At 45.9% G+C, this 24486-nt stretch overlaps 1 protein-coding gene across 1 annotated transcript in view; it reads left to right on the forward strand.

Moving 5' to 3' along the window:
* The first annotated feature begins 323 nt into the window (after nucleotides 1-323).
* LOC138528234 (extracellular calcium-sensing receptor-like) overlaps nucleotides 324-24486 on the forward strand; it is a 357838-nt gene continuing 333675 nt past the window's right edge. Inside the window, exons 1-2 of the mRNA XM_069639690.1 lie at nucleotides 324-349; nucleotides 2932-3223. Coding sequence (XP_069495791.1) covers nucleotides 324-349; nucleotides 2932-3223 — 318 coding nt within the window. The remainder of the gene's footprint in view (nucleotides 350-2931; nucleotides 3224-24486) is intronic.

Consider the following 24486-nt stretch of genomic DNA (forward strand, 5'->3'; position numbering starts at 1 on the left):
AGATGAGGGGAGGATAAAATACAGTTGTGCTGACCCCCACATGCTTTGCTAATACCGCAGTTCCTTCACCCAAGGTCTCCTCCTAGGGTTTGATCTATGATTTACATTCCCTGGTGTCTCATGATACGAAAAGGCATGTGTTGCTGTTGTAGATATATACGGTCACGCAGGCTTTAGATCTGTGATGGGCACCTTAGGGAGGTCAGGGCCTGGGGGTCGGATATTTATACATATGTAAAAAGGTAGGGGGTTGGGTCAATGAAATGTGGGCAGCTCCGGCCTGGCTGGGTGGGGGTCAGGGGCCCAGTGGCAGTTTAGTGGAGATGGATGGACACCGTACTAGTGCATGGTACTGTCTAACGCTCTTCACAGGGCGCAATCTTGGAAGTGATACTAGATATTTGCAACACTGAAAGGACAGGAGGGAAATGGACTTCCATGGGAACAGGGCTCATGCGGAGCGGGCTTGGTGTGTCGATGTCGGGCTGGGAATCTCAGAGTGAACACGGGACACACGCATTCCAGGCCATCAGCATGTCGGGTCTCGGCCTAATACAAAATGGAGTCACGGAGCAGGAGCATGGCATGCACTATTTGCCTACGTCTATGCACTAAAGGGCTTCTATTTGTGCCCTGTGAGTGGGGGCTGTTCCCCCCCTTGGAGGTTATATCGCCTTGTATGGGGTCCACCTAACTTGGGCACGCCTACGGGGGTGGGATAGACTCATTTGCATCCCAACACTACCTGTGGCTTTTCATCAAACTATACTTTGTTTTTCTTTTTAGTGTTTTTCATCCAGGGGTGTTATTATTCTTTCTTCATAAAAAAACCCTTTCTTGTCATTGATTCTTCCTTTGGTCTTAACTGTCAGTTGCATACTAACGAGTCTCAATTCTTTCTTTTCCTCCCTTTACTAGGTAACTTCGCTCATCTGTCTCTGACAGTCTCTCTGCTATCAAGCCCAGGATGCTTGATTATTCTGATCACCCTAATTCCACTAAAACAGAAATTCCCTTCTCCCCTGCATCTTTTGCTCATGATCACCCCTCCCCCTTATTCAATTTCCATCTGGTTCTCTCTCCTCCTTACTTTTGATCCCTCTCTGTCTTTCATTTCACACATCTCCTCTGCTCGTTCATGGTGCTCTCAACTTTATAACATCCAAAACATGTGTATTTTTCTCATTATTCCTGCCACTAAATCTCTTGTTCTACTCTTGATTATTTCTCCTCTCTTCATTTTGACGCTCTGGCCTGTGTCATCTCTACAGTTCAATTTATTTTTAAGTCCGCTATTCACCTCTTATTTCAGCTTCCTCAATATCTCTTCTACTCTCTCTACTCTCCAGTGGATTTTGTTCCCTGCCCGCATTCACTTCCATTGCCTGGGAATTCTCTTTAATATTCATATTTATTAGCTTGTTTCCGCTGACTCTCCTCTCTGTCAATTCTGGTCCTTATCTATCTTTCTATTGGCTGTCCCTTGGCCACCTGGACCCAATCACATTTCCATTCAATCTCCCTTCCAGCCTCCAAACAATGGAATGCCCTCCCTTACTCTTTAGGCTCTGCCTCCGCTCTTGTCTCTTCATGGTCTTCTCTTGACGCGCATCTTCTTGCTTCTCACGCATCGCTAAGGATGTAACCCCGTACTCTGCACTCTTTCCATTTCTACTGGTCATGCATTTCTTTTTCTAATTATGTGCAGCGCTTTGAACAAATTACTCTTTACATTCAAGTAAATAAATACATTAAAAAACACTCATTTGGCAGATGTGCATTGAAAAAACTGCTCTGAGCCAGATGTCTGCTGTGAGCATTGTTATGTTATGTTATGCTACTTTGCATTCATATAGCGCTTTATGTAACATTGGTATGGTCTCAAGGCGCTGGTAGGTTGAACGCCCTCGGGAACCGAAGTTCAAGTCAGTAGAGAGAAGAGAGAGAGTCATAATGTGTGAGTGAGCACCGGATTTGTGTGCAGCTGGTGTGGCATTCGTGTGATAGCTGCTTCTTAGCAGTAGGTGTGCTGGTTGGCGATCAAGAGAATGTGTTGTTCTGGCAGGTTGTTATCTAGACCGATTCTGGCTGCGTTAGGCCTGAGGAGAACACCTAGGCTGGAGGGTGTGTAACCAGCAGTGTTTAGTTAGAGTGATGGGGAGTATGAGGCAGATGATGGTATGAGAACCGCTATACCGAATGGTGTCATAGTATCGCTGTGTTCTAGTTGAGTGGTGGTGTAAAGAAGAGAGTAAGCGTGGGGATGTGATATGGTGGTTTAACATAGGTGCTTGAGATCGAGCACACTCCAACCATTCTTTGTACTCCAACCATTCTATGCACTCCAACCATTCTAGGCACTCCAAGCATTTTTTGTACAGTGTGCATTCTGTGCCCTCTATCTGTTCCGTGCATTCCATCCGTTGCTTGTACTCGCTCAGTTCTATGCACACTATCAGTTCAATCAGTTCTATGTATTCCTTCTGATCAGTGCACTTCGTCTGATCTATGCATGTTATCCCTTCATCATCCGGTCTGCTCATTTCATTCGTTATACCCACATTATCCATTCTCCATGCATCATCCATCCACACACTTCACCCGTTCCAACCCCACACTTCATTGGTGGATGAAATCTTATAGGATCAAATGAAAAGATGAATGAGAAATGCTGGGGTCTGGCATTGAAGGCAGAGGTGATTTTGCTGACTCGTTCATGTTAGAAGAACAATATTTTACAAATACAAGTTTTAAAGTTGAAGTTTGGAAATTGTGTAGCAAAAGACTGATTTAAAACAGAACCAATATTGTCAGTGTAATTGACACTTCTATTGTGATCTTATTTATTTGTTGTAACTCTAATCAATGTCATTGAGGGGCTTATTGAATAAGTGACACCAGCATCAATACATATGTCCTTCCTTTTTGTAGGTTCTACATCCGGTACTACAGAGATGTCCTGGCGATGATTTATGCCATTAACACAATAAATGAAACCCCAGAACTATTGCCAAACATTACCTTGGGGTTCTGCATATTTGACTCCTGCATGTCAGAGTTCAGAGCCATCCGGGCCACTCTGCAACTACTCTCAGGGACGAGCCGGACAGTACCCGGGTACAATTGCCAAAGTCGTGGACAGCTGGCTGGGATCATTGGAGAGACAATGTCATCCTTAACGGTGCCGATAGCCAGAATTATGGGAATACTTCACTATCCACAGGTAAAGCAGAATCAGAATATAGAGAAAGAAATCGATCGCAGGAGTGGCCTCTGCTTCTGCGAATTTACATGTGCAGTGTGAAGATCCCCAAATCCAGCAATCGATTTCCAACATATTGGAGACAGTAGTAGAAACCAAATGAGTACACGAATGGTTACGTGAGGAATTGAAGGAGTTCATCAGTGCATATGTAGATAGGAGTGTGTGTAATTACAGGTGACTGCATGCAGGTGTAGGTGTGTGTAAGCAAGTTTACATGATCGGACAGGGGCATCATGCTTGTGTATGTGTGCGTATGTGTGGTGTTGAGACAAAGTCACTGTAATTAATTGACTTATGCCTTGGAGAGGTACAAGGATAAGTAGAGGCTAAGACGCCTGCTCAGCCCTCACACGTCTATAAACCAAGAGGCAACAGAATCATAAAGGTAGAACGGGCACAGTTAAGAGATATAGTTCCTTCGTCTTTTGTGGTAATGTAGGCTGAGGGAAGGCTATACTCTCAAGAGGGGTGTCAATGTGGTTCAATGGCAGCCCAAGCGGCTAAGCATAACAGTCCAAAATAAAGGAATGTGCAAGGTTCTATAAAAACCAGTGGTGTAGCATCGAAATTTGGGGGCCCCCCGGCGAGCCATGCTGAGGCCTCAATCTGCACCCCGGCCCGGAAGCAAATCACGGGTCGCCCCACACTCTGGGCCGTCCTTGACTACCACACATGTGCAATACACACAATCATGTTGCTGCAGGGGGCACACCGCATACTGCACTAGGAGAAAGATATACATATGTGTTTTAATGTATTACGCAGCACACTTTCTGAGAAAAACTGGCTCAAAAGTTGGAGCGATTGCAATTGTTTTGTAGGGTAACATCAAACCAATCCAAAAATCCAATACATACAAGTCACCAACAGTGCACAGGAACATAAATGTTTTTATTAATTTAGTACTTTGCTATTAAATAGGCTGCAACAATGAAAACATGTCCAACTAGCTGCACAATGTTGACCAGTCTAGACACGTAATAACATAATACAGTAAAACGTGCAATGCCCATTATTTTTTTTTATTTTAATGTGCTTTAGTTTATACAACACTTTACACATCAATACACAGAATAAATAGACTTACGCACATTTAAATTCCAATCGATAAAAATCATACTAATCGCATCATTCAATCTTTAAACCCAATAAATCATTTCCAAACACAATATAATCATTTCCTAATACAATCCCCTCATATCATAGCAACTTTCTGCCAGACCCTGTAAAGTGCAATGTGCATAGAGTAACTTTGGTATTTGCACAGTAAGACCAGAATGGATTCTCTTTAATGGTTTCATAGTCATGCCCCAATCCTTCCATTAGAACAGGACTGGCAGGCCATCAATGCGAAGGAATGATATAGTTCTATGAACCATTGGGAAAGGACATTGCAGAGGATAGGACTGTGGCTTCTTATAGCTATGCGTAGCCAGCCGGGGCTCCCTATAACCTTTCACTTGCGACAAATTCTGGTAATTATTCTTCCAGTCCCATATTTCCAGCTTCATCATAAAAACCTATTTCATAGTATAAAAGTCAGTTGACCAATCAAGTAAGCAAACCATCTGCTTATGAATGTCATTCACAAATGTATTATATGGTTCAATACTATTATCTCTGGTCACTTTGCTGATTAGCGACAATAACGGGTATTTAAGATTGCTCATAGATTTAATACACTGAGTTCCCTGGCTCAAAATTGCTCTTCCATAGAAAGGTATCAGTCCCAATTCAAGTCTTAGGGTTTCAATAGGCACCGACATGGGAAGGCCCAACATTTTCTTCCAAAATGCACCTTCCACAATATCGTAGCACTGCCTGTTTTCCAGATGTAGTGCCTCCATCCCATACACAATAGTGGGACAGAAGCACTGCTCATATATTCTGATGATACCCAGTAGACTGCAAGCTGCAGACTGTTTAGAGAATTTAGCAACTTCTCCGGTCTTCACATAATGATTCATAGCGCCCTTAGATGAGAATTCAGCCCCTATATATTTATATATTGAACATATTCAATCAAATTCTCATGCATTTTTAAGGCTGGTCGCATATAGATCTTACTAGAGAAGAGCATCATTTTCATCCTTTCCATGTTCGTCATTGGCTTATTTTCTTCAGCATAATTGCATCACACTGAACTAGTGCCCAACTTTCTCTAGAAAACTGAAATGTGCAGCTTGAACGATGCATACGTTCTATTAGTCGGAACTACAACTCCCAAGGGGGCTGTAGTTCTTGTCAGTATACGTCTGCCCACAAGGCATGGCCGTGCCGGCGCAACACTGTCAAGCCGGTCTGTGGCCTATTTAAGTTTGGGGAAATCTCTTTGTGGGTTTACTACGAGCAAGCGCAGTTCACTGCGCAGCCATTTAGATTCTGCTTTAGCCAGAACCTGAATTAGCTGCCAAATTTGAAATAGCTTATTATTGTATATTATTTTTACACCATACTGCTTTTTTAGACTATTCGGGTACACTAAGGTTAAAAGCCTTTTTTAGAAACAAAGCTGTTTTTCACACTGTGTTTTTAAACTGTGCTTATATCACTGTGAACCTAAATTGTCAGCCCGCCTAGATTTCAAATGTTAATTGTGCCCAACTTTCTCTAGAAAACTGAAATGCGCAGCTTGAATGCTTCATATGTTCTATTAGTTAGAACTAAACCTCCCAAAGGAGCTGTAGTTTTTGTCAGTATATTTCTGTCCACCAGGCGCGATAGCGCCGGCGTGACACCGTCAAGCCGGTTTATGGCAGTCTGTGGTGAACGGATGTATGAAAAATTAAAGGGAGCCTGATTACAGTCTATGGCCCTCCAGGTGGGTAAGCAATAAAGTAAAGGGAGGGTGGGCCAACTAGACCAGAAATGACAGCTAACTATTATTTAAATCATAGTCGCATCATATTTATTGTACAAATACATTCACAGTTGGGCATAATTTTTTTTTAACAAATTCAGCTCGATATGCCAAAAAACCACATCCCTCCATGTACTATTCATTCATTAATTTCACATGCATTCATGATACTCGCATACATTAGGACAAACTTGTGATATGTCATTACTATCACAGATACAGGTCCAGCAAATGTCAATTTAACACTCTGTTATTGTATAATGTGACCCTCTGTCCATATTCAGGGGTTGGAAAACTGTTGTTGACATATGTTTCGGTTGAGTTCTCTCAGTTAGGGTGGTGGTCCCCTTATCCAGTGTTTTTTGTCAACCTTCTTCTGGATGGAGTGCAATCGCCAATTCCACATTGCCTCTTCATAACACAATTAAGTGGTGTGTGTGTGGCTAAAGAGCCTCAATTCTTCTCTGGAATGCAAGGGGCCGGAGAGGCGGTAGTCGGATTGATTCCTGGCGTGTGTGCTCCCACTTGTGGTGCTTCACGTCGTATTAAGTGTCTGTGATCTTCCTATTCTTGAGTGACCCATTCTGTGGATTGCATGGCCACAGGGAACTGTCCGATTATATAGATAGGCTCTTGAGGTGCTTTAGATGGCGGCCAGCTGAGTTCAATTGTAGCTGATGGATTAGTTCGTGTAATCACGTTGTCAGGCTAGTGGTAACGTGTAGTCAGCAAATGTTTCCTTTCGCCGGCTATCAAAATCTGTGTGAGTGTCCTGTGCCCCAAGGACGCAGGACACTCTTGTGGATAGTCATTTAGTTAGTCTATCGCTGCTTGCTGTCTCTTATCCTTCTTCTTCACGGTATACTGCCGAATACTGTTTGCCGAAACATGGTTTTATTTATTCTGTGGTAAACTTCGGAAATACTTACACATCTAAACCACAATGCATAAAGAGAACCCCAGAGACATATTGCTGTCCCTCTGGTACTACAAGCAGGTCTTTATTTCACTCCATGCTCTTGATAAGATCAGGTTCCTACACATCTCTTGTGAACATCCCATGATTACCTCAGAATCCATCACAGCGATCACACTCACAAGGGCACTGATAAATGCCAGATCAGCCATAAAAAATGCCACTGCTATAAATGATTTTATCCAATTCAGGGACTCAGATATTCTCTGGATAACTGAGTCCTGGTTCATGTCTACTTGTGTGACACCTTTTGACTCTTTGGTGCCAAACAACTACCAGATTAAGTGACTTAACAGGGAACCGCAAAAAGAGGGGAGGGTTGCTATTCTATATAAAACACTCTTGAACTCAAGAATGTTCACACTCTAAAGTGGAATAATACAACCCAGGTATGAGTCTGTACTTGTCAGTGCACTCCTAATGACTCTTGTCAAGTAGTTTTATGCTACAGTCTCCTAGGGTCAGCCAGTCTTTTTCTTGACACCATGGATGCTTATTTGAGGGCAAAAGCCCTCTGCTACTCAAAGCTCATAATCCTAGGAGATCTAAATATTTGGTGCAACGAATCTGAAGATGTTGACTGTAGACGTTTGAAAGATATCCTTGAATCACATGATTTTTGTATTCTTTCAAATTTATCAACACATAGAAGTGGGTATTGTCTGCGTCCTATATTGTCCAAAGGCCTATGTTTACACTACCTTGATAATGAGCCAGTTAGCTGGTCAGACCATTAAATGGTGAGCTTTGCCATGGTCACTAACCAAACTTCAGGTAGAATTAAGGTAACTACAAGATCAGAATTACGTAGCCGAAAAAAAGATCTTGACCTCATCTTGGATAACGAGCTTTTTGCACAATCTATTAACAACACAAATGGAAACTACCTGTGCGGCTTTATATACGAGCCTGATGCAACAGTTACAAGTTAACTTTGATACCACTGCCCCTTTAAAAAACATTAAAACTGCGCAAAAAATAAATAATCAATGGTATGGTGAAAAATTGAACATTCTCATGGTCTACATCGGAAAACAGAAAAAACGGCTCAGGACCAGTGCTGACACTGACCACATTAAAGCTAAGCTTGCACTAAAGACCTGCAAGATCGAGATGTTATTGGCCAAATCCCTGTGCCTTCAAAAACAAATGGATCTTGCAGACAATAGACCAAAAGCCGTGTTCATGGCCATCAGAAATGTCTCAAATCCTGTATGTATAAATGCTAGCTTACCGAAATCTCAAAGATGGCCGAGGATTGTAATGCTTTCTTTTTATAAAGAATGGACCAGATTAGACTTAACATGAATGCTCAGACTGTGACAATTCATACTGAGGCTGCCATTCATCATGTGGTAGACAATGAAGGGATTGTATCTGAGTTCATCTTTTTTCGTTGGTGACAGAAGAAAGTATAGAGAAACTGATGGCCAATCTCAAACCAACTAATCATAGTTACGACTCCATTCCAGGCTATTTAGCCAAACAACATGGGCATGCTCTCAGTAAGCCCCTAGAGACATTGGTGAATGCCTTGCTAACTCAAGGCAGTGCACCAGTGCATATAAAGAAATCATATTTTACCACACTACTAAAAAAGTCCACACCGGACCATAAAATACTTTAGAACTATCGTCCTAGTGCGGGTTTCCTTTGGCCAGCTAAAATCCTGGAGAAAATTGTGACCACGGGGTTTTCTGGAGAAAAAAAACATTCTGGATTCAGGCCAGGACATGGCACAGAGACAGCCCTACTCGCTGTCTGGGATGACCTCCTGAAAGCTGTCGACAAGGGTGACATCAGCATGCTTGTCATGCTTGCCTTGTTGGCAGCCTTTGACACAGTTGATTTAGGCCTACTCAAATTTAGACTGTCATCACTGGCACATGCATCGGAAGAGGCCATTAAATGGTTTCATTGACTGATCGATCTCAAATGATTAAGGCAGGTCCCTACCTTTCTGAGGCACTGCCGGTAACATGCGGAGTGCCACAGGGGTCATCACTGCCATCCTTACTACCCAATGTTTACATCCTCCCACTGCTCAACATATTGCCCAATTTGATTTCAGTATCACTCATAGGCGAATTTTATGCAGAGTTATGTTCGATTAAAGCAACCCTTGGAGGCAGTGGAGCGAGTCCTAAAGTGCACAGAAAAATCTGACTCTGGATGCTGGAAAATAAACTCCAATTAAACCCCTTGAAAACCGAGATTATTGTTTTTGGCCCTAAAAAGAAACTGGCTCATGTGTAACCTCTGGTTCCTTGTTCAACCTTTTGTTTGGTATTGCAACTAAATACACTCACTCAGTGAGAAACTTCGGCTGCATTTGGCAGTTCAGTTATGAACTCCCTGTACTTTCAATTAAAACTTCGTAAACCTATACTCTCACTTATTTCTGAGAAGGATCATCCCATTGTGGTAGGAATTCTTATGAACTCCAAACTGGACCTCTGCTACGCCCTTTTATGGGGCATACCGAAATATGAACTCCAACGCCTCCAGGTGGCCCAGACTTCAGCAGCACAAATGATTTTTTTACTGCCACAAAATACATCAATTTCAGAATTCCGGCAAGGCCTTCATTGGCTGCCAGGACAGCAGTGGATAGAGTTTAAGATGTTATGTCTTGTTTTTTATTTCTTCAAATTACACTTGATTCATAATTTAACACACAAAAAGAAAACGTTAGCATTACCATGAATGTCAAAACACATATTATTGTACCCAAAATGACTTGTGGCCTTCTACAGCCTAGAACAATCAACACACAATAAACCCCCTCTCCCCCCTTTGCCCACCCCCACCATAATAATATTGACTCTTTCCCTCTATAATTCCCTTAGTAGGCTAAGCAGTGAAAATGTCCACTTCAGGTTTGATCCATTAGCATCCTGAACGCTTATGGGTAGCCCCTTTTCTGTCTATTACTCCCCTAAACAACAAGGTTCCCTAACTGTAGTTCCCTGTTGTTGTATCTAGTCAGGTCGTTTCAGGCATCATATATTTAATGACAAATTCCCCCATTCCTGTTCCAACGATCCCCCAACCCCATGAAGCCCCGCAGTTATTTGTTCCATAACATGCATATTTTTAGCCACGTTAATCCATTCCTTTTTACCTGTTGGGTGACCATTTTTGCCACTGGGTTGTTATACATGCCCGAGCCACTAGTAGTGAGCTTGCTGCCATTGAGGGGAGTCTAGAGCATTCTTTCTCTAGGCCAAACAGGACCAGCAATGGAGCTTTAACTCTGATGATCCCATAAAGCTCCTTAATCCAACCCAGGATTTCATCCCAGACAAACTGCACTTTAGGGCACCCCCCAAATATGCCAATAATCTGTCCTTGAACCACATTTGCGGCACCAAAAGCGGCTGACATTCTGATACATATTTGAGAGTCTAACCGGGTCATGTTGCCACCTGTGTAAAAGAGTGACAGCATGAAGTTTATATTGACAGGAGATCAAGGTCAGAGAAACTCCCCAGCAAAGTCTATCCCACAAATGTGGGTCCAGACCCCCCGCTATATCCCTCTCCCACCGTCCCATCAGCTTGTCTGTGGTTCCTTTCCTAACTACACCAGGGCCCTGTAGATGGCCAAGATCACCCCCCTCCCCTCTGTTCTGGTATTTAGGAGTTTTTCAAGGGAGGTGAGATCTCTCTGGATATGTTCCTTCCAGCCCTCCCCATCAATGCCCCTTCACTTGGAGATATGGAAAGACTGAGAGTTTGCCTATGCCCAGAACCTCCTCAAGTTGTATAATATTAATTAATTTACCTTTCCTCCAGAGCTGTCCAACTCTTTCCAGCCCCACCTCATACCAGGACTGGAATCTTTCCTGGTTTTGTATGGCGTCCCTGACTCCCCACACCCAGATGTGTCCCAACGGTGAGGGCCAAGTTGTTACTCCCTCCAATTCAGTGCACCATTTCCAGATATACCAGACCGTGCCCGAAATTGGGTGTTCCCGGATTCTGCATGGTATCCTATTCTTTGGGACCCACAACCATTCCCCAACCATGGACGGACGCATGTGTACATTGTCTAGGGTGACCCATTGCAGGTCTACCTGCGTTCTTAGATGGGGTATCAAGACTCTAAATTGGGTGGTCTTATAATAAAGTTTCATGTCCGGAAGACCCACACCTCCTTTTTCTTTTGGAAGGACAAGAGTCTCAATGGGAAGTCTAGCTTTCTTCCCCGGCGCCACAGGGAACCAGGCTGCACCTCACTGAGGAGGTCCAACAAGGCCGAAACATGTCTGGGGTTGCTTGGTTTTCTGTGCAGAGGGGACCTGGCCTAGCAGTTTGGGCTGGGCTGCTGCCATTGGTGGCAGTACCTGACTGATTTGCATATGGCTGGACCCCTTTTGCAATGGCGCAGACAGGATAAAAAACAGTGGTGTGGAAGATTGCCCACAGCAATTGCCAGTGGTTTAGATTCATTCGAAACCTTCCACCCATCACTTTTGTGGTTAGCTTTCTTCCCCTGTCAGAGAAATTTAAGTATGATGCCCCTGGTTTCCCAAGAATACGGGGCCAGGATCTGGATGGGTAGCATTTGGAACAGATAAAGGATCCTCAGGAGGAAAACCATTTTGAGGGCGTTAAGGTGCCCCAGCCAGGAGACTGTGAATTTACTCTACTTCTCCAGATCTTCCTTTAGCTTGGGCACCAGTGGCATGAAATTAGCTATATATAAACCTGCAATATCACTGGTGACATTAATCCCCAAGTATCTAAGTAGTCCAAGGCTGACGTGCATTCCAAGAGGTACATATCTGACTATATGTCCATCCTCATTTTTGTCCAAGAGGAAGAGGACCGATTTAGACCTATTAATCTTAAACCGTGGCATGCTGCCGTATCGTTCAGTAAGTTGTACCGCCACCAGCAATTATCTCAAGGGGTTTGTAACATTTAACAACATGTCATCCGTATATAGTGTCACTTTATATTCCAGCCCCCTATACAGAAGCCTTTGACTCAACACTCCTCCCTAAAATTCTGTGACAGTGGTTCCGACAAAAGCGCAAAAAGAGTCAGTGAAAGGGGGCAACCCTGCCTGGTTCCCCTCCCCAAACCCAAACAATCATGAATATCCATAATTCACAGTTTATTTATTTTTATTTATTACATTTGGGTACACGCCCAAACCCTTGGGTGTCACGGCGTAGGTTGCATATATCTTCGTTATCATATAAGGGTTACATACAAAATGTTTCCAGTTTTAAATACATATAGTAGCCACAGTCTACTGTCAGAATGACAAGCATTTAGTAGACACAGTGGTATGTACAGCTTGGAGATCATTGTTCTTTGCAGTGAGTGGTCTAGGTTGCTGAGAGGGTGACCCAATCCGCTCAGGAACTGGTGATAAGTTATTTGAATTTGTTAAATAGCCAAGTTTTGAGTAGCTTTTTGAACTTGGGTAAGGAAGCTTTGTTGGACAGGTAGGGGGGGGAGTGAATTCCAGATGCGGGGTCTGCAATGGGGAAGCTGGTGTTGCCTGCTCTTGAGGATGTGAAGCGTGGGATGAGGAGCTGGGTGTTGGCACTGGATCTGAGTAATCTGGGTGAGGTTTTGCGTGTGATGCAGCTATTAAGATAGCTGGCGGCGGCATCGAATAGGCATTTGTGGGTAGTGGTAAGTGTTTTGTGGAGGATTCTTGCGTGCACTGGGAGCCAGTGTGCATCTCTTCTGTGTTGTGTGATGTGTTCTCTTCTTTTAATGCCCAGTGCTGCTCTGAGGGCTTTGTTTTGTAGGAGTTGGAGTTTGGTAAGGTTGGTTTTTGTGGTACCTAGTAGTAGGATGTTGCAGTAATCTATTTTAGTTAGGATGAGGGCTCTAGCAAGGGTTAGGCAGTTGCCTGTAGTGAGGAGGGGCCTGCTTTGGGTAATGAGTTTAGCGGTGTAGGATGTTGAGGAGGCGAGCGCACTGATGTGAGAATTCATGGTGAAGATGGAGTCGAGGTGTACTCCCAGTGTTTTGACTTTGTGGGAGATGGTGATGGGGGTGCCATCGATCAGGATGGAAGTGTAATCCGTATGGAGTTTGTTGAGTCTGGCTGGGGAACCAATTATGAGGATCTCAGTTTTTTCTCCATTGAGGCAGAGACTGTTATTTGCCATCCAGTTTTGAATATGGGAATAGATATATGGTGGCCGTGTCTTGTTCCACGTTGGCTGTGATGGGGAGGAGGATCTGTGTGTCATCAGCAAAGTTTGTATAAATTACTCCCATGGCATCTAGTGCAGCGAATAGTAGTTTGGTGTAGGCATTGTATAGGGTGGGGGAGAGGCAGGAGCATTGTGGTACCCCTAGTGGTACAGGGATGGGGTCTGCTGCTATTTCTCCTAGGGTGACTCTTGAGGTGCGGTCTGAGAGGAAGGATTTTATCCAGTTTGTGGCCTTCTGGGAGAAGTGGAAATTGGTGGCGAGTGTTTGGCATAGTTTGCTGTGGCGAACCAAGTCGAACACCGCTGAGAGGTCTAGGAGTAGTAGGATGCCTAGTTTACCAGAATCTCTGATCGCGTCCATCTGTTTTTTTTTAGATCCAGGAGGGCTGTTTCAGTACTCTGGTTGGGGGAGAAGCCTGATTGTCTTTCCCCTAGTAAGTGGTTTTGTTCGAGGTGTGCTTGTACTTGTGTGTAGGCTATTTTATTCATGGTTTTGAGGAGGAATGGCACTGTTGTTGTTGGCCTGTAATTGGTGGGGATGGTGGGGTCTAGTGATGGTTTTTTGAGTAGCGGTGAGTAAGGGCCCAGGCTCCTTTGATAGATGCTGGTATGTGGCTGGAGTTGAAGGACTCATTTACGAAGCTGGTGGTGGTGGGCGCTAGTATTGAAGCTACAGTTTTGAGGACTTGCTCTGTGGTCACTTCTGTAAAGTGGAATTCTGGTGCATTTGAGCTAGTAGTCCTGGTCTGATGGTGGGTGGGCGTAGAGTTGAGCTGTAGTCATTGTTTTTGCGCTGCTATTTTATTTTGGAGTATGGACACTTTGAAGGATAGGGCGTCTTGAATGGTGGTGCACCAGTCTTTGCTCGGGATTACGGTGTTAGTGGGAGGGATAGGGGATTCTAGCTCTTTACTATTGGAGGCTGCAGCCGCTATTCGATCATTCAGTGACTCTGCTTTGTGGGTGAGGACACTAAGTTTGTGTGATTTAGATAATTTCTGTAGTTTGGTTTGAAGTTCTGGGGAGTTGTGCTTCCTGGTTAGGTGTTCTAATGCTCTTTTTTCTCTTCTGAGTTCTATGAGTTCGTTGTTGAACCAGGGGGCGCTGCGTTTGTGTTTGGGTATTTTAGTTTTTAGGGGGGCTACCTCATCGACTGCTAGTTTTAGGCATTGGTGGTAATGCATGGCAATGCTGTCTGAGTTAAGGTTTTCTAGTGCTTTAGTGTTGGCAGGTTCTTGAGAAATGGGTTTAAGTTCTCTGGGATGAGCCTGAGCGCTTTTCTGACCTGGATGGGTGGGGGGTTCCAGGTTTTGGTGGTGTAGTCTGTATCTATGTTAATTTTGAAGTTAATAAGGCAATGGTCGGTCCAGTGCAGATTAAGGACATCTGTTATGGGTACTGTAGTGTTGAGGGTGAGAATCCAGTCGAGGATTCTGCCTTTAGTGTGGGTGGGGGTGTTCACTATTTGGGAGAATTTCATTTCCTGGAATGCTTTTTGGCATGCTGATGCTTTGGTGTCTGCAGGGTCGTGCTGATGCTTTGGTGTCTGCAGGGTCGTGCTGATGCTTTGGTGTCTGCAGGGTCGTGCTGATGCTTTGGTGTCTGCAGGGTCGTGCTGATGCTTTGGTGTCTGCAGGGTCGTGCTGATGCTTTGGTGTCTGCAGGGTCGTGCTGATGCTTTGGAGTCTGCAGGGTCGTGCTGATGCTTTGGTGTCTGCAGGGTCGTGCTGATGCTTTGGTGTCTGCAGGGTCGTGCTGATGCTTTGGTGTCTGCAGGGTTGTGCTGATGCTTTGGTGTCTGCAGGGTCATGCTGATGCTTTGGTGTCTGCGGGGTCGTGCTGATGCTTTGGTGTCTGCAGGGTCGTGCTGATGCTTTGGTGTCTGCAGGGTCGTGCTGATGCTTTGGTGTCTGCGGGGTCGTGCTGATGCTTTGGTGTCTGCAGGGTCGTGCTGATGCTTTGGTGTCTGCAGGGTCGTGCTGATGCTTTGGTGTCTGCAGGGTCGTGCTGATGCTTTGGTGTCTGCAGGGTCGTTGTAGCTGAGATTAAGGTCCCCTAGTAGGACGTATTTTGTTTTAGGTTTAAGTATGGGTGTAATTAGGAGCGGTAAGTCTATGTCTGGTTTTTCCTCAGGGCGCTCGGCGTTCTGTAGACTATTATGAAGTTGATGGTTTCCTGATGGATAATGGCTAATTTGATGGCGAGGGTTTCGTATCCACTAAGGGTTTCTGTTTTACATTCTCTGAAGGGTAAGGAAGCTTTGTGGATGATAGCTACTCCTCCACCTGTAGCATCAGAGCGGTCTGTTCTGAGGAGGGAGTAGTCAGTGGAGACGGCCAGAGTAATCTGGTTACGGTGATCACTAGGAAGTCAAGTTTGAACTCTAGGATGCAGTTGTGTGTTTCAATTGCATGTGCACCAAGGGATCTAACGTTAAGTAGTCCTCCTATGAGGAGTTGCCTGGTGCTCAGAGAGGTGGGACTTTGGGTGGGATGGGTGGGGCTGATGGAGGCTTTGGTGTTGTGAGGGGGGCGTGTGGTGGGGCTGGTTGCCTGTTGGTGTCTGGTGGTTATGTTGTTTTGGTAGTCATGGGTTATGGGTGCCGTAGTCTTCTTAGGAGGGCAGTAGGGGTGTTGGGTATGGATGGGGAGGTGTTGGAGATGGGTGTGTGCTGTAGGTCTGGAGTTTCTTATGGAGACAGCAGTGATTATGGTTGGGGTAGTGGTGTGAGCAGTTCTGGGTGAGAGGCGTGTGCGGGGTGTGTTTCCTAATATAGGGTGGGTTGTGGCATGGGGCTGGGGTGAGATTGGAAATGCTGGTTGTTTGGGGAGGAAAGGTGTTGGGCAGGGCAGAGGATGGTGTCTGGAGCAGAAGATTCGAGCCAGGCCTGTTTTATGTTCTATGTAAGCTCCTTCAGAGCAGGTTTTGTTGGCAGAGTGGTGGTTCGTTTGGATGCTCAAAGGGTTGTTGGTAGGATTGGGGGTGGTAGTGTTAAGTGGCATGGTTTGTAGTGGTATGGTATTGTAACAGAGGAAGATGAGGGTGCTGAGGAGGGCCAGAAAAATGTAGCTCAGTTTAAGAGCCAGGGACTGGAGTGTGCCTAGGTGTGCTAGAGGGTGAGTTGGCATTGGAGCGGGTAGGGCGGTGAAGCTGGTGTGGATATAGAGGTGCACTGGTGGTGCTGTGAGAGCAGTTGATGAATGGTTGAAGGTGTGGGCTAACTGAGTATGTGATGCATGGGTGTGACTTTGCTAATGGGCTGATGGGAGCGCTGGTCCATCGGTCTGTAGTGGCATGCGATAAGGAGGAGTAGTCTAAGCGCTAAAGCTGGGTTGGAAGTGGGCTATTTGAAGGTCTCTGTTAGGTCATGCGCGTGCTGGGATGTGGTGAACAGAGGCATACACATGCTAGTTGTAGGAGTGGGCTAGGTCAGTGTTGGATGTTACAAGCTTAGGCTAGGCAATGAGATGCAAATACAGTCTCGCATGTTGAGTAACAAGAGCAGTTACAGCCTATCGTGCTAAGTGGTAGAAAGGCAGTTACTTATTGACTCGTTTTCTGGCAATAGATATTTGCAATAGTATGTTGCTGACAAACGTGCTAATAGAAGTCTTCAGGCAAAACAAAGTGATCTAATACATGCACATGCTAAGAACACATAGGCAGATGCAAGTCTATACTAGATTGGTAAGTATATAACGTGGCTGCTCGCTAGGACAATTAGTATGGTAACAGTTCAAGCTCTGTTACAGGGCAGAGGCGTTACATTGTTAGGGCGCAATGGCACGGCGATGCATTAAACACTTGTCTTACATGGCAGGTCTATGGTGTGCCGGTACAGTGACACATGCTCTGGGTGAAGAGTACACTAACATGATCCCCCCGCAAGAGTCTCTTCCCCCACACCACACTTAATCAGCACTGCTTTCAGGAAGTCCCACTCCACCCTGTCAAATACCTTTTCAGCATCCACTGAGAGGAAGGCGGGGTCACCTACTACTCCCATTTGCTTCATGCAATATATGCAATGATTTCCTCATTGTGTCCGACCCCTGCCGACCTTTGATAAAGCCCACCTGATCAAGGTGTATCAATCGGGGGATGTACTCATCAAGTCTAGCCGTAAGAACCCTAGCATATATTTTGATATCGATGTTGAGAAGGAAAATGGGCCGATATACCCCTCATGTCCTAGGATCCTTACCCTCCTTGGGTATTACAGCAATGAGTGCTTGGGTGAAGGAATCGCTGTATACACCTGTCTCGTGTATGTCATTAAAGGATTCTGTCACGAAGGGCAATAAGACTTCAAGAAATTATTTATAGAACTCTGCCGAAACCCCAACCTCACCTTGCGTCTTTCCCAGCGGCATCCGCGCTACTGCCCCCTTAATTCCCTCCCCCATTATGGGTGCCTCCATGACCCTCAACTCAGCGCCAAATATGTGTCACTACCTTCCACCTCTTGTTTATACCCGGACTCATACAGAGCCTCATAAAAGGAAGCAAAAACCTCTTGTATCTGCTCAGAAGATGTCATATGCACATTATCTTTCCCCATGATTTCCGGAACCCACCTTTCTGCTCACTGTCCCCGCTACCTGGCAGCCAAGAGTGCGTCAGCCTCATCCCCTTTCTCATAGAAGTATTGCTTGAGAAATTGCAGGTTACGAGTTATTTTTCCCTTCTTCAAGAAGTCACAGTACTTCCCTCTTCCCCCTAGCCTCTACAAGGCATTCTTCCGTCCCCTCCGGTGACGGCTCTGCCCGCTTATGACGTCTTTTGACCTCCTCCGTCAGCCCAGGTTCAATGAGGGTCCACTCCCTTTTTTTGCGCGCTCCCTTCCTGATCAATATTCCCCTCCAAGTCGCCTTCCCCGCTTCCAAAACTATTCTCTTTGCTATTTCACCTGTGGGATTTGCAATGAAAAATTCCTTAAATTCTTTATGTAATTCCTCGCGAAACACTGGGTCCTTTATATGGGATTTGTTGCATCTCCATCTGGAACACCTGGGGTTCATTCCCAACCAACCCCGGTCCAGTGTAACCAATTCAAGAACCGACCGTGAGATAGCATGAATCTCTGATTCCTGGGCAACGTCCCACGAGTCTCTAGAGATGCACAAATAGTCTATTCTCATGAAAGTTCCAGGAGGGGGTGAGAAAAACATGTAACCCCTCTCATGCAGAAGGAGGTGATGCCAGATATCTCATAGACCATGGCCCTCATTCCGAGGTTGATGCTAGTCATGGCGCTATTAGCGCCATAACTAGCACCAATACGTGCACCGCCACCGACGTGGCGGTATGGGGACTTACCGGTCCATTCTGAGCTTTGCGGGACCGGTAAGTCCCCATTTTAAAAGCCATTCCCCATTCCCATTTGATCCCCCATAGGGCTCAATGGGAAGGTGGCAATAACGGTACCGCAAATTGCGGTACCGTTATTGACCATGATATCCCTTTGCGGGTCCCGTCCTTAACGCCTGCTAAAAGCAGGCATTAAGGGAAGGACCCGCAAAGGGACCTCGGAATAGGATGCAAAGGGATTACCGGCAACGGTGTCATTACCGGTGCCCGGTATCCCTTTGCGCCCGGGTCGTAATGACCCCCCATATCATTCTAGCATCTCCCAGATCTCACCATAAATCAGACTTGGGGGCTCTTGTTTTCTTTTGCGCGTCACCTGCCTTTCCATATCAACATTTGCCCGAGTGTTAAAATCATGGCAAACGTAAAGCACACCTTTCTAATGCTCCCCCAAATCAGCAGAGCCCTCCCCTCAACATCTGGCCAAACCTTTGATATCACCATCCTAAGTTTCCTATGGACTAGAAAGCCCAACCCTGCTTTCCTGCAGGGCCCTGATCCGCAGAATTTGTGCCCCACTGTGCTATTTGGGATCCTCTGTTCTTTTCCCCTCATGAATTTCGTCACCTGAAGGAACAGGATATCCAACCCGATCATCGAAATTCCCTTGCCACCAAGGATCTCTTTGTTGAGGAGTTCCGGCCCTTTACATTCGCGGTGCCAACCCTCGGGAGCGCTTTGTGGCCCTTCTTCTGTGGCCGCCATCATGTAACCCCGCAGCGAGAGCCCCCTCTCCTCCACATACTATGCCACTTTATAGAAATTCAAACATTGTCATAACACAAACAAAAGCTCTGAATATCTTAGAGCCAACACCCACCCAAAATCCCTCTCCCTCTCAACCCCTCATTCCACCCAACTGCCACTGGCGCTCAATCCACAGCCACGATCCATACTAGGCTGTGGCTGAACCACCAACCAGACCTGAGACACAGGTCGTCTCAACATTTACCCTATAACCATTAAGCCCTCTCCCCCAACTGATCCGTTAACACCCAAATCATACAATTTCCAAATAATCACGCACCACAAATACCCTTCCATCCAGGAAAAGAAACAGAGAAACACCTGTTTCTTAGATCCAGCAGCTGAAATCAGTCCCTTCAACGTGTCCCTCCCTTCTCCAAACTGTGGGGCAGCTACTCATGGTCATGAGTATGCTGCAGTACCAAGTCAGGGTTCAGCTGCAGGAGAAGCACTTAGTTTCCTGAACTTCCTTGCTCCGGGAGCATGTTTTCTTCTTGGGCCCTTAACTTGCCACTGTCTCTCTTCAGTATTCTTCTCCCTTGAGCACGAGTGGGCGTCAACAATTCCCAATAGTTTGCTCTTCGCCTTGTTGATCTCCTCCTCAGTAACCAGTTTACGTTTATGTCCATCAATTTCAAAAGAGATTGAGAATTGGAACCCCCATCTATATCGAATACCTTTATCATTAAGCCACTTGGTAAGGGGCTGACAAAGTCTTCTCTTGGCAAGGGTGAGGGATGATAAGTCCTGGAAAATAGTAGCATCACTATAGGTTAGAAGCCACATCTTCTTCGCCTTATCCAAGATCTTCACCTTGTCCGGGTAGTTGTGGAAACGAACGAGGACAGAACTGGGCCACGAGGGTGCCACCAGCTCTATGTATTCTCTGGATTTTAGATCAATCTATGGTGTCATCGCCAGAAATAAGTTTTGTGATTTCATATAGGTTTCTTTTCAAGTCTCTCTCCCTCTTCCCTTCTTTATCAGGTATTCCAAAAATTCTGAGATTATTCCTCCTCTCTCGGTTCTCAAAGTCATCCATTTTTAAGGTAATCACGGCCTCTCTGTGCTCCATTTCGTCCATCCTCACACCCATTTGTGTTTCTATTATGTCAAGGGAAGACTGGTTGTGCTCCACCTCCTGTTGTCTCTCTTCTATCTTATCAATCCTCTGGGTGATTTTATCCACCTTCCCACCGATATCTGCTCTCATGCTTCTGCTCTCATCCATTGTTGAGGCCACGTCCTTTTTCACAGCCATGGAGTCTTCCTCCTTCTCCGTCATGGTCACCCCTTGATCCGCAATCCTTGTGTCGTCCCTTGGGGTGTATCTGTAACTGACAGCCTTGATCCCCAGTCCATGTGTCCCCCCCACACGACAGAGTGCACACTTGTGGGATTTGCATGACTCCTGTTTTAGGTTAGGAAGGCTTCACTTGTGCAGCTTAAGTTCATCTCTGACCACTGAAGGTCCCAGGGGAGTGCTAGACAGTGCTCGATATCAGGCACCCCCGTGGTCAGGGTGTTCCCCTTTCACACCAAGAGGCCCCGACATCCACCTTTATGAGGTCAGCCTTCCTTGTGTCTTATCCGTAGTCTGTGACTGGGGGATGCCCTCCACCCATAACTCTTGATATCTTATACTGTGTATGTGTAAGCCGCTCTGTCCCACCTCTGTACCGTATTTGGATCCTGGGGGAAGTGACTTAAGATGAATTCCTCTCCCTGCCGTTGTACTGCAACCGTCCTTGTTTAATCACACTAACCAGAAGGCACGCACATGCCCCGGCATCGAAGACCCACACCGCTTTAGGCGTGTGTGTGCACTATATACTTAGAGTGTTTCAAAGCTTCCCATGAATGCCCCCAGGGTTTTCACTTCACCTGGGGCCCTAGATGTGTTCTACGTGATGCCCCCTCCTGATGCAGATGTTGTGAGTGGGCTGCCAGGGGCCCTTCCTGCACTGCTTCCGGGGCCTGACTTCCACTCTTGTCCCTCTGGCCACTCGGGATCCTGGGGGTGGATAGAGAGGGGGTTATCAGCTTGGGCTCTTTGGGTGGCAACTATATGCCTGGGCAGGGGGGCACCTCACAGACATGTTACATGTGAATCTCCCACCTTGCGGGGGCAATTAGAGACAAGTCTCAACCTGTCAGGCAAATCAGCTAAGTAGAGATTGAAAAGCAAGGGGGCCAGCACACAACCTTGCTTTACTCCCTTATTTACCGGGATAGGCTGTGTGATGGTCCCTCACACGTCAATCCTCACCTGTACAGACGTTTCCTCATGGAAGAGTCTTAAGAAACATACCCATTTTCCAGGACATCCACGTCTTTCACGTTTTTGCCACAGTCTCTTTCTGTCTACGCTATCAAATGCTGCGTGGACATCTACATGCATTGCACACAATACTGGCTTGCCACGCTTTCTAGCCCTATTAATGAGCAGATCCACTAACCTCAAATTGTGCCTGGTAGATGACCCTTTTCTGAACTCTGCCTGAAATGCATCCAAAATAAGCATGGTTTCAGCCCATTCGCTCGGTTCATAAGAAGCTAATATGTTACCTGTTATGTCCAACATGGACAATGACCTGTCATTTGAGGGGCAATTACGAGTTCCCTTTTCCAGCAGGGAGGAATTATCCCCTCGCTAAGTACTTTCCCATAGAGAATCACTAGTATATCCACCCAAACACCAGGATTCTGCTTTAGTACTAGATTAGCAAGTCCATTAGGACCCAGAGCATGCAAACCCTTTAATGTTTTTATTTTATTAATAATACTATCTCTGTTTATCAGATCAACAAAACTCTGAGCAGTATTATAGGAGCAACATTCATTTATGGCGTCTCTCACAAAAAAGTGGCTCTCAATGTGACTTGGGTGGGGGTGGGGGTGGTCGCTGTGTTGTGCGCTTTGATATTGGTTTTCATAATATTGAGTGGGTTGGATTTGAGTTTTTTCAGCGTGAGGTTAGCGCAGGTGCTAATCGTGGTTCGGTCGGTTAGTTAGGGTTGGGTGGAGTCCCTGGCTCGGGGCTCATGTAGTTTGGGTAGTCTGGACTGTAGTCTGCTAAGCCTATCCGAGAGGCATGGAGGGGAGAGTTGGGAAGCATGATTGCGACACTAGGCTCTGTGAGGAGGGGTGAGGTGGCGCCTAGGGTGACCGTGCTGAGGGCAGAGCTAGGCGGGCATGCAGAGTTGATAAAGTGGAGAATAATTCTCAGCAGTATTGAGTAAATACCTGGGAGGAACATTTTGTTGACTAGGTTTGGAAATCATATATGGGGTAACATGCAATGTGCTGGTAGATAGTAGCAGTAGTGACAGCCTACCTAGATTCGAAGTTCTATACAATTTGCAGGCAGATAGTAGATAGAATCAGCTGATGCAGCCTACCTAGATTCGAAATTCTAGCAATGGGGCAAAATACAGTATGCAGGCAGATAGCAATAATTGAGTGATCAACAGTTGAGTGTACAAGGTGCAAGGCACAGCAGTGGGTGGCATTCAATATGTCAGTTGCGGTAGATCCTATGCTTTGCTAAGAAGACATTCAGCTAATCATATATTGGTACAATCAGGAACATCTAATAACATTGAAGACATCGAGCAGCATAGAGACATAGTGGGGGCGTATAGGAGAGGTGTGCAGCCGTGGGTATCGTGCAGCGGATCGTGGCAGGTTCAAGTGCGAAAGTCACGTGAGGGTAGCTGCAAAAAATATTGATGCCTGCCTGAATACCATGAAATGGGCTGCTGGGCACCTTGCTCATTGCTCTGCAGGGGTGCCCACTGCTGGGCTGTCCCCACTGGATTATCAGCTGTGCCGTGGCACGTGCAGACGTCCACTGCAATACCGTCTGCTTCTTGGGCTTTACCCGGGGGCCTCTGGTCTGTCGGGCTGCCCTCCATCACTGGGACTCTTGTGCTGCTGGGCCCTGTGCCCGTCTCCCACTGGGCTCTTCCTACCTACCAAGCGATCTACTGGGCATCCCTTACCCACCTAATTTTTTCCCTTGGCACAACATGAGGGCTCGTCGGACCACGTCGCCAGTTGTTGCATCTCAAACTCGACCTCCACATGGGCCCTGTACACACAACACAGGAGCCGTATCTTCAAACAACCTTCTCTTTATTTCCCCCTTCACGTACTGGCTTCCCTTCCTCCCTGTCCCTCTCCTTCCTCCCACCTCCCATTCCCTCCCATTGTCTTGGGTCCTTCCTCCTTAAAGGGGCTTGTATTGTTTCATGGATGCTCTAGTGGCCGCTTCTATCTCTGGCACATTTCAGGGGTTAATTTCTGGAGGTGTTTTTACTACTGGTTCGAGATGATGCAGATTTCCTGAGGACCTTTTAAGTCTGTTTGATGGATTCCAACTGCATCCTGATGCTGACGTGGATTAACCATGAATTCCAGGTCTCATGCGGCGTGCCGCAAGGTTCCTGTATATCTCCTACATTATTTAACATTTTTATGCTCCCCTTGTTTAAACAACTGGATGCTACAGAGACCATCTACGCAAACTACGTTGATGATACTGAGCCCCTCTTCCAACTATCAGGGGACTTCACCACTGATTCCACTGCCGTAAATTACATGCATGCAAAAATACAAGCGACGTGAACAGACTACCCTTGAATGATTCAAAGACAGAGCTGCTGGTTGTGGGCACAGCATCCCCCACCTACGAAAGATTGGTGAAAAGTATTGCCAGTTTAACATAGCTGGATGATCGATTAAAACCCAATTCAAGGTCAAGACCCTTGGAGTCATTCTTGACCAAAATCTATCTATGAAAGCACATTTGAGCAGCCTTGTCTGCTGTTCCTCCTACTATTTTAAACTGCTGGCCCAGCTTTGCCCCTTTTTGAGCATTGCCAACTGTGCTACGATTGTACATGCCATCATAGAGGCCAAGCTTGACTATTGTGCTAGCCTTTTACTGGGAGTAACCAAAGGTGAACCTTTCTGACTTCAGGTGGTTTAGAACAATGCTGTGCATGTCTCCCTAGCCAGAAGGGCTTTGCATTGGTTACCAGTGAACAGCCGCATCCTGTGCCGTGTGCATTGCATAA

Source organism: Ambystoma mexicanum, chromosome 7q, assembly GCF_040938575.1.
Source record: "Ambystoma mexicanum isolate Mex_15411 chromosome 7q, UKY_AmexF1_1, whole genome shotgun sequence".
Classification (NCBI taxonomy): Eukaryota; Metazoa; Chordata; class Amphibia; order Caudata; family Ambystomatidae; genus Ambystoma; species Ambystoma mexicanum.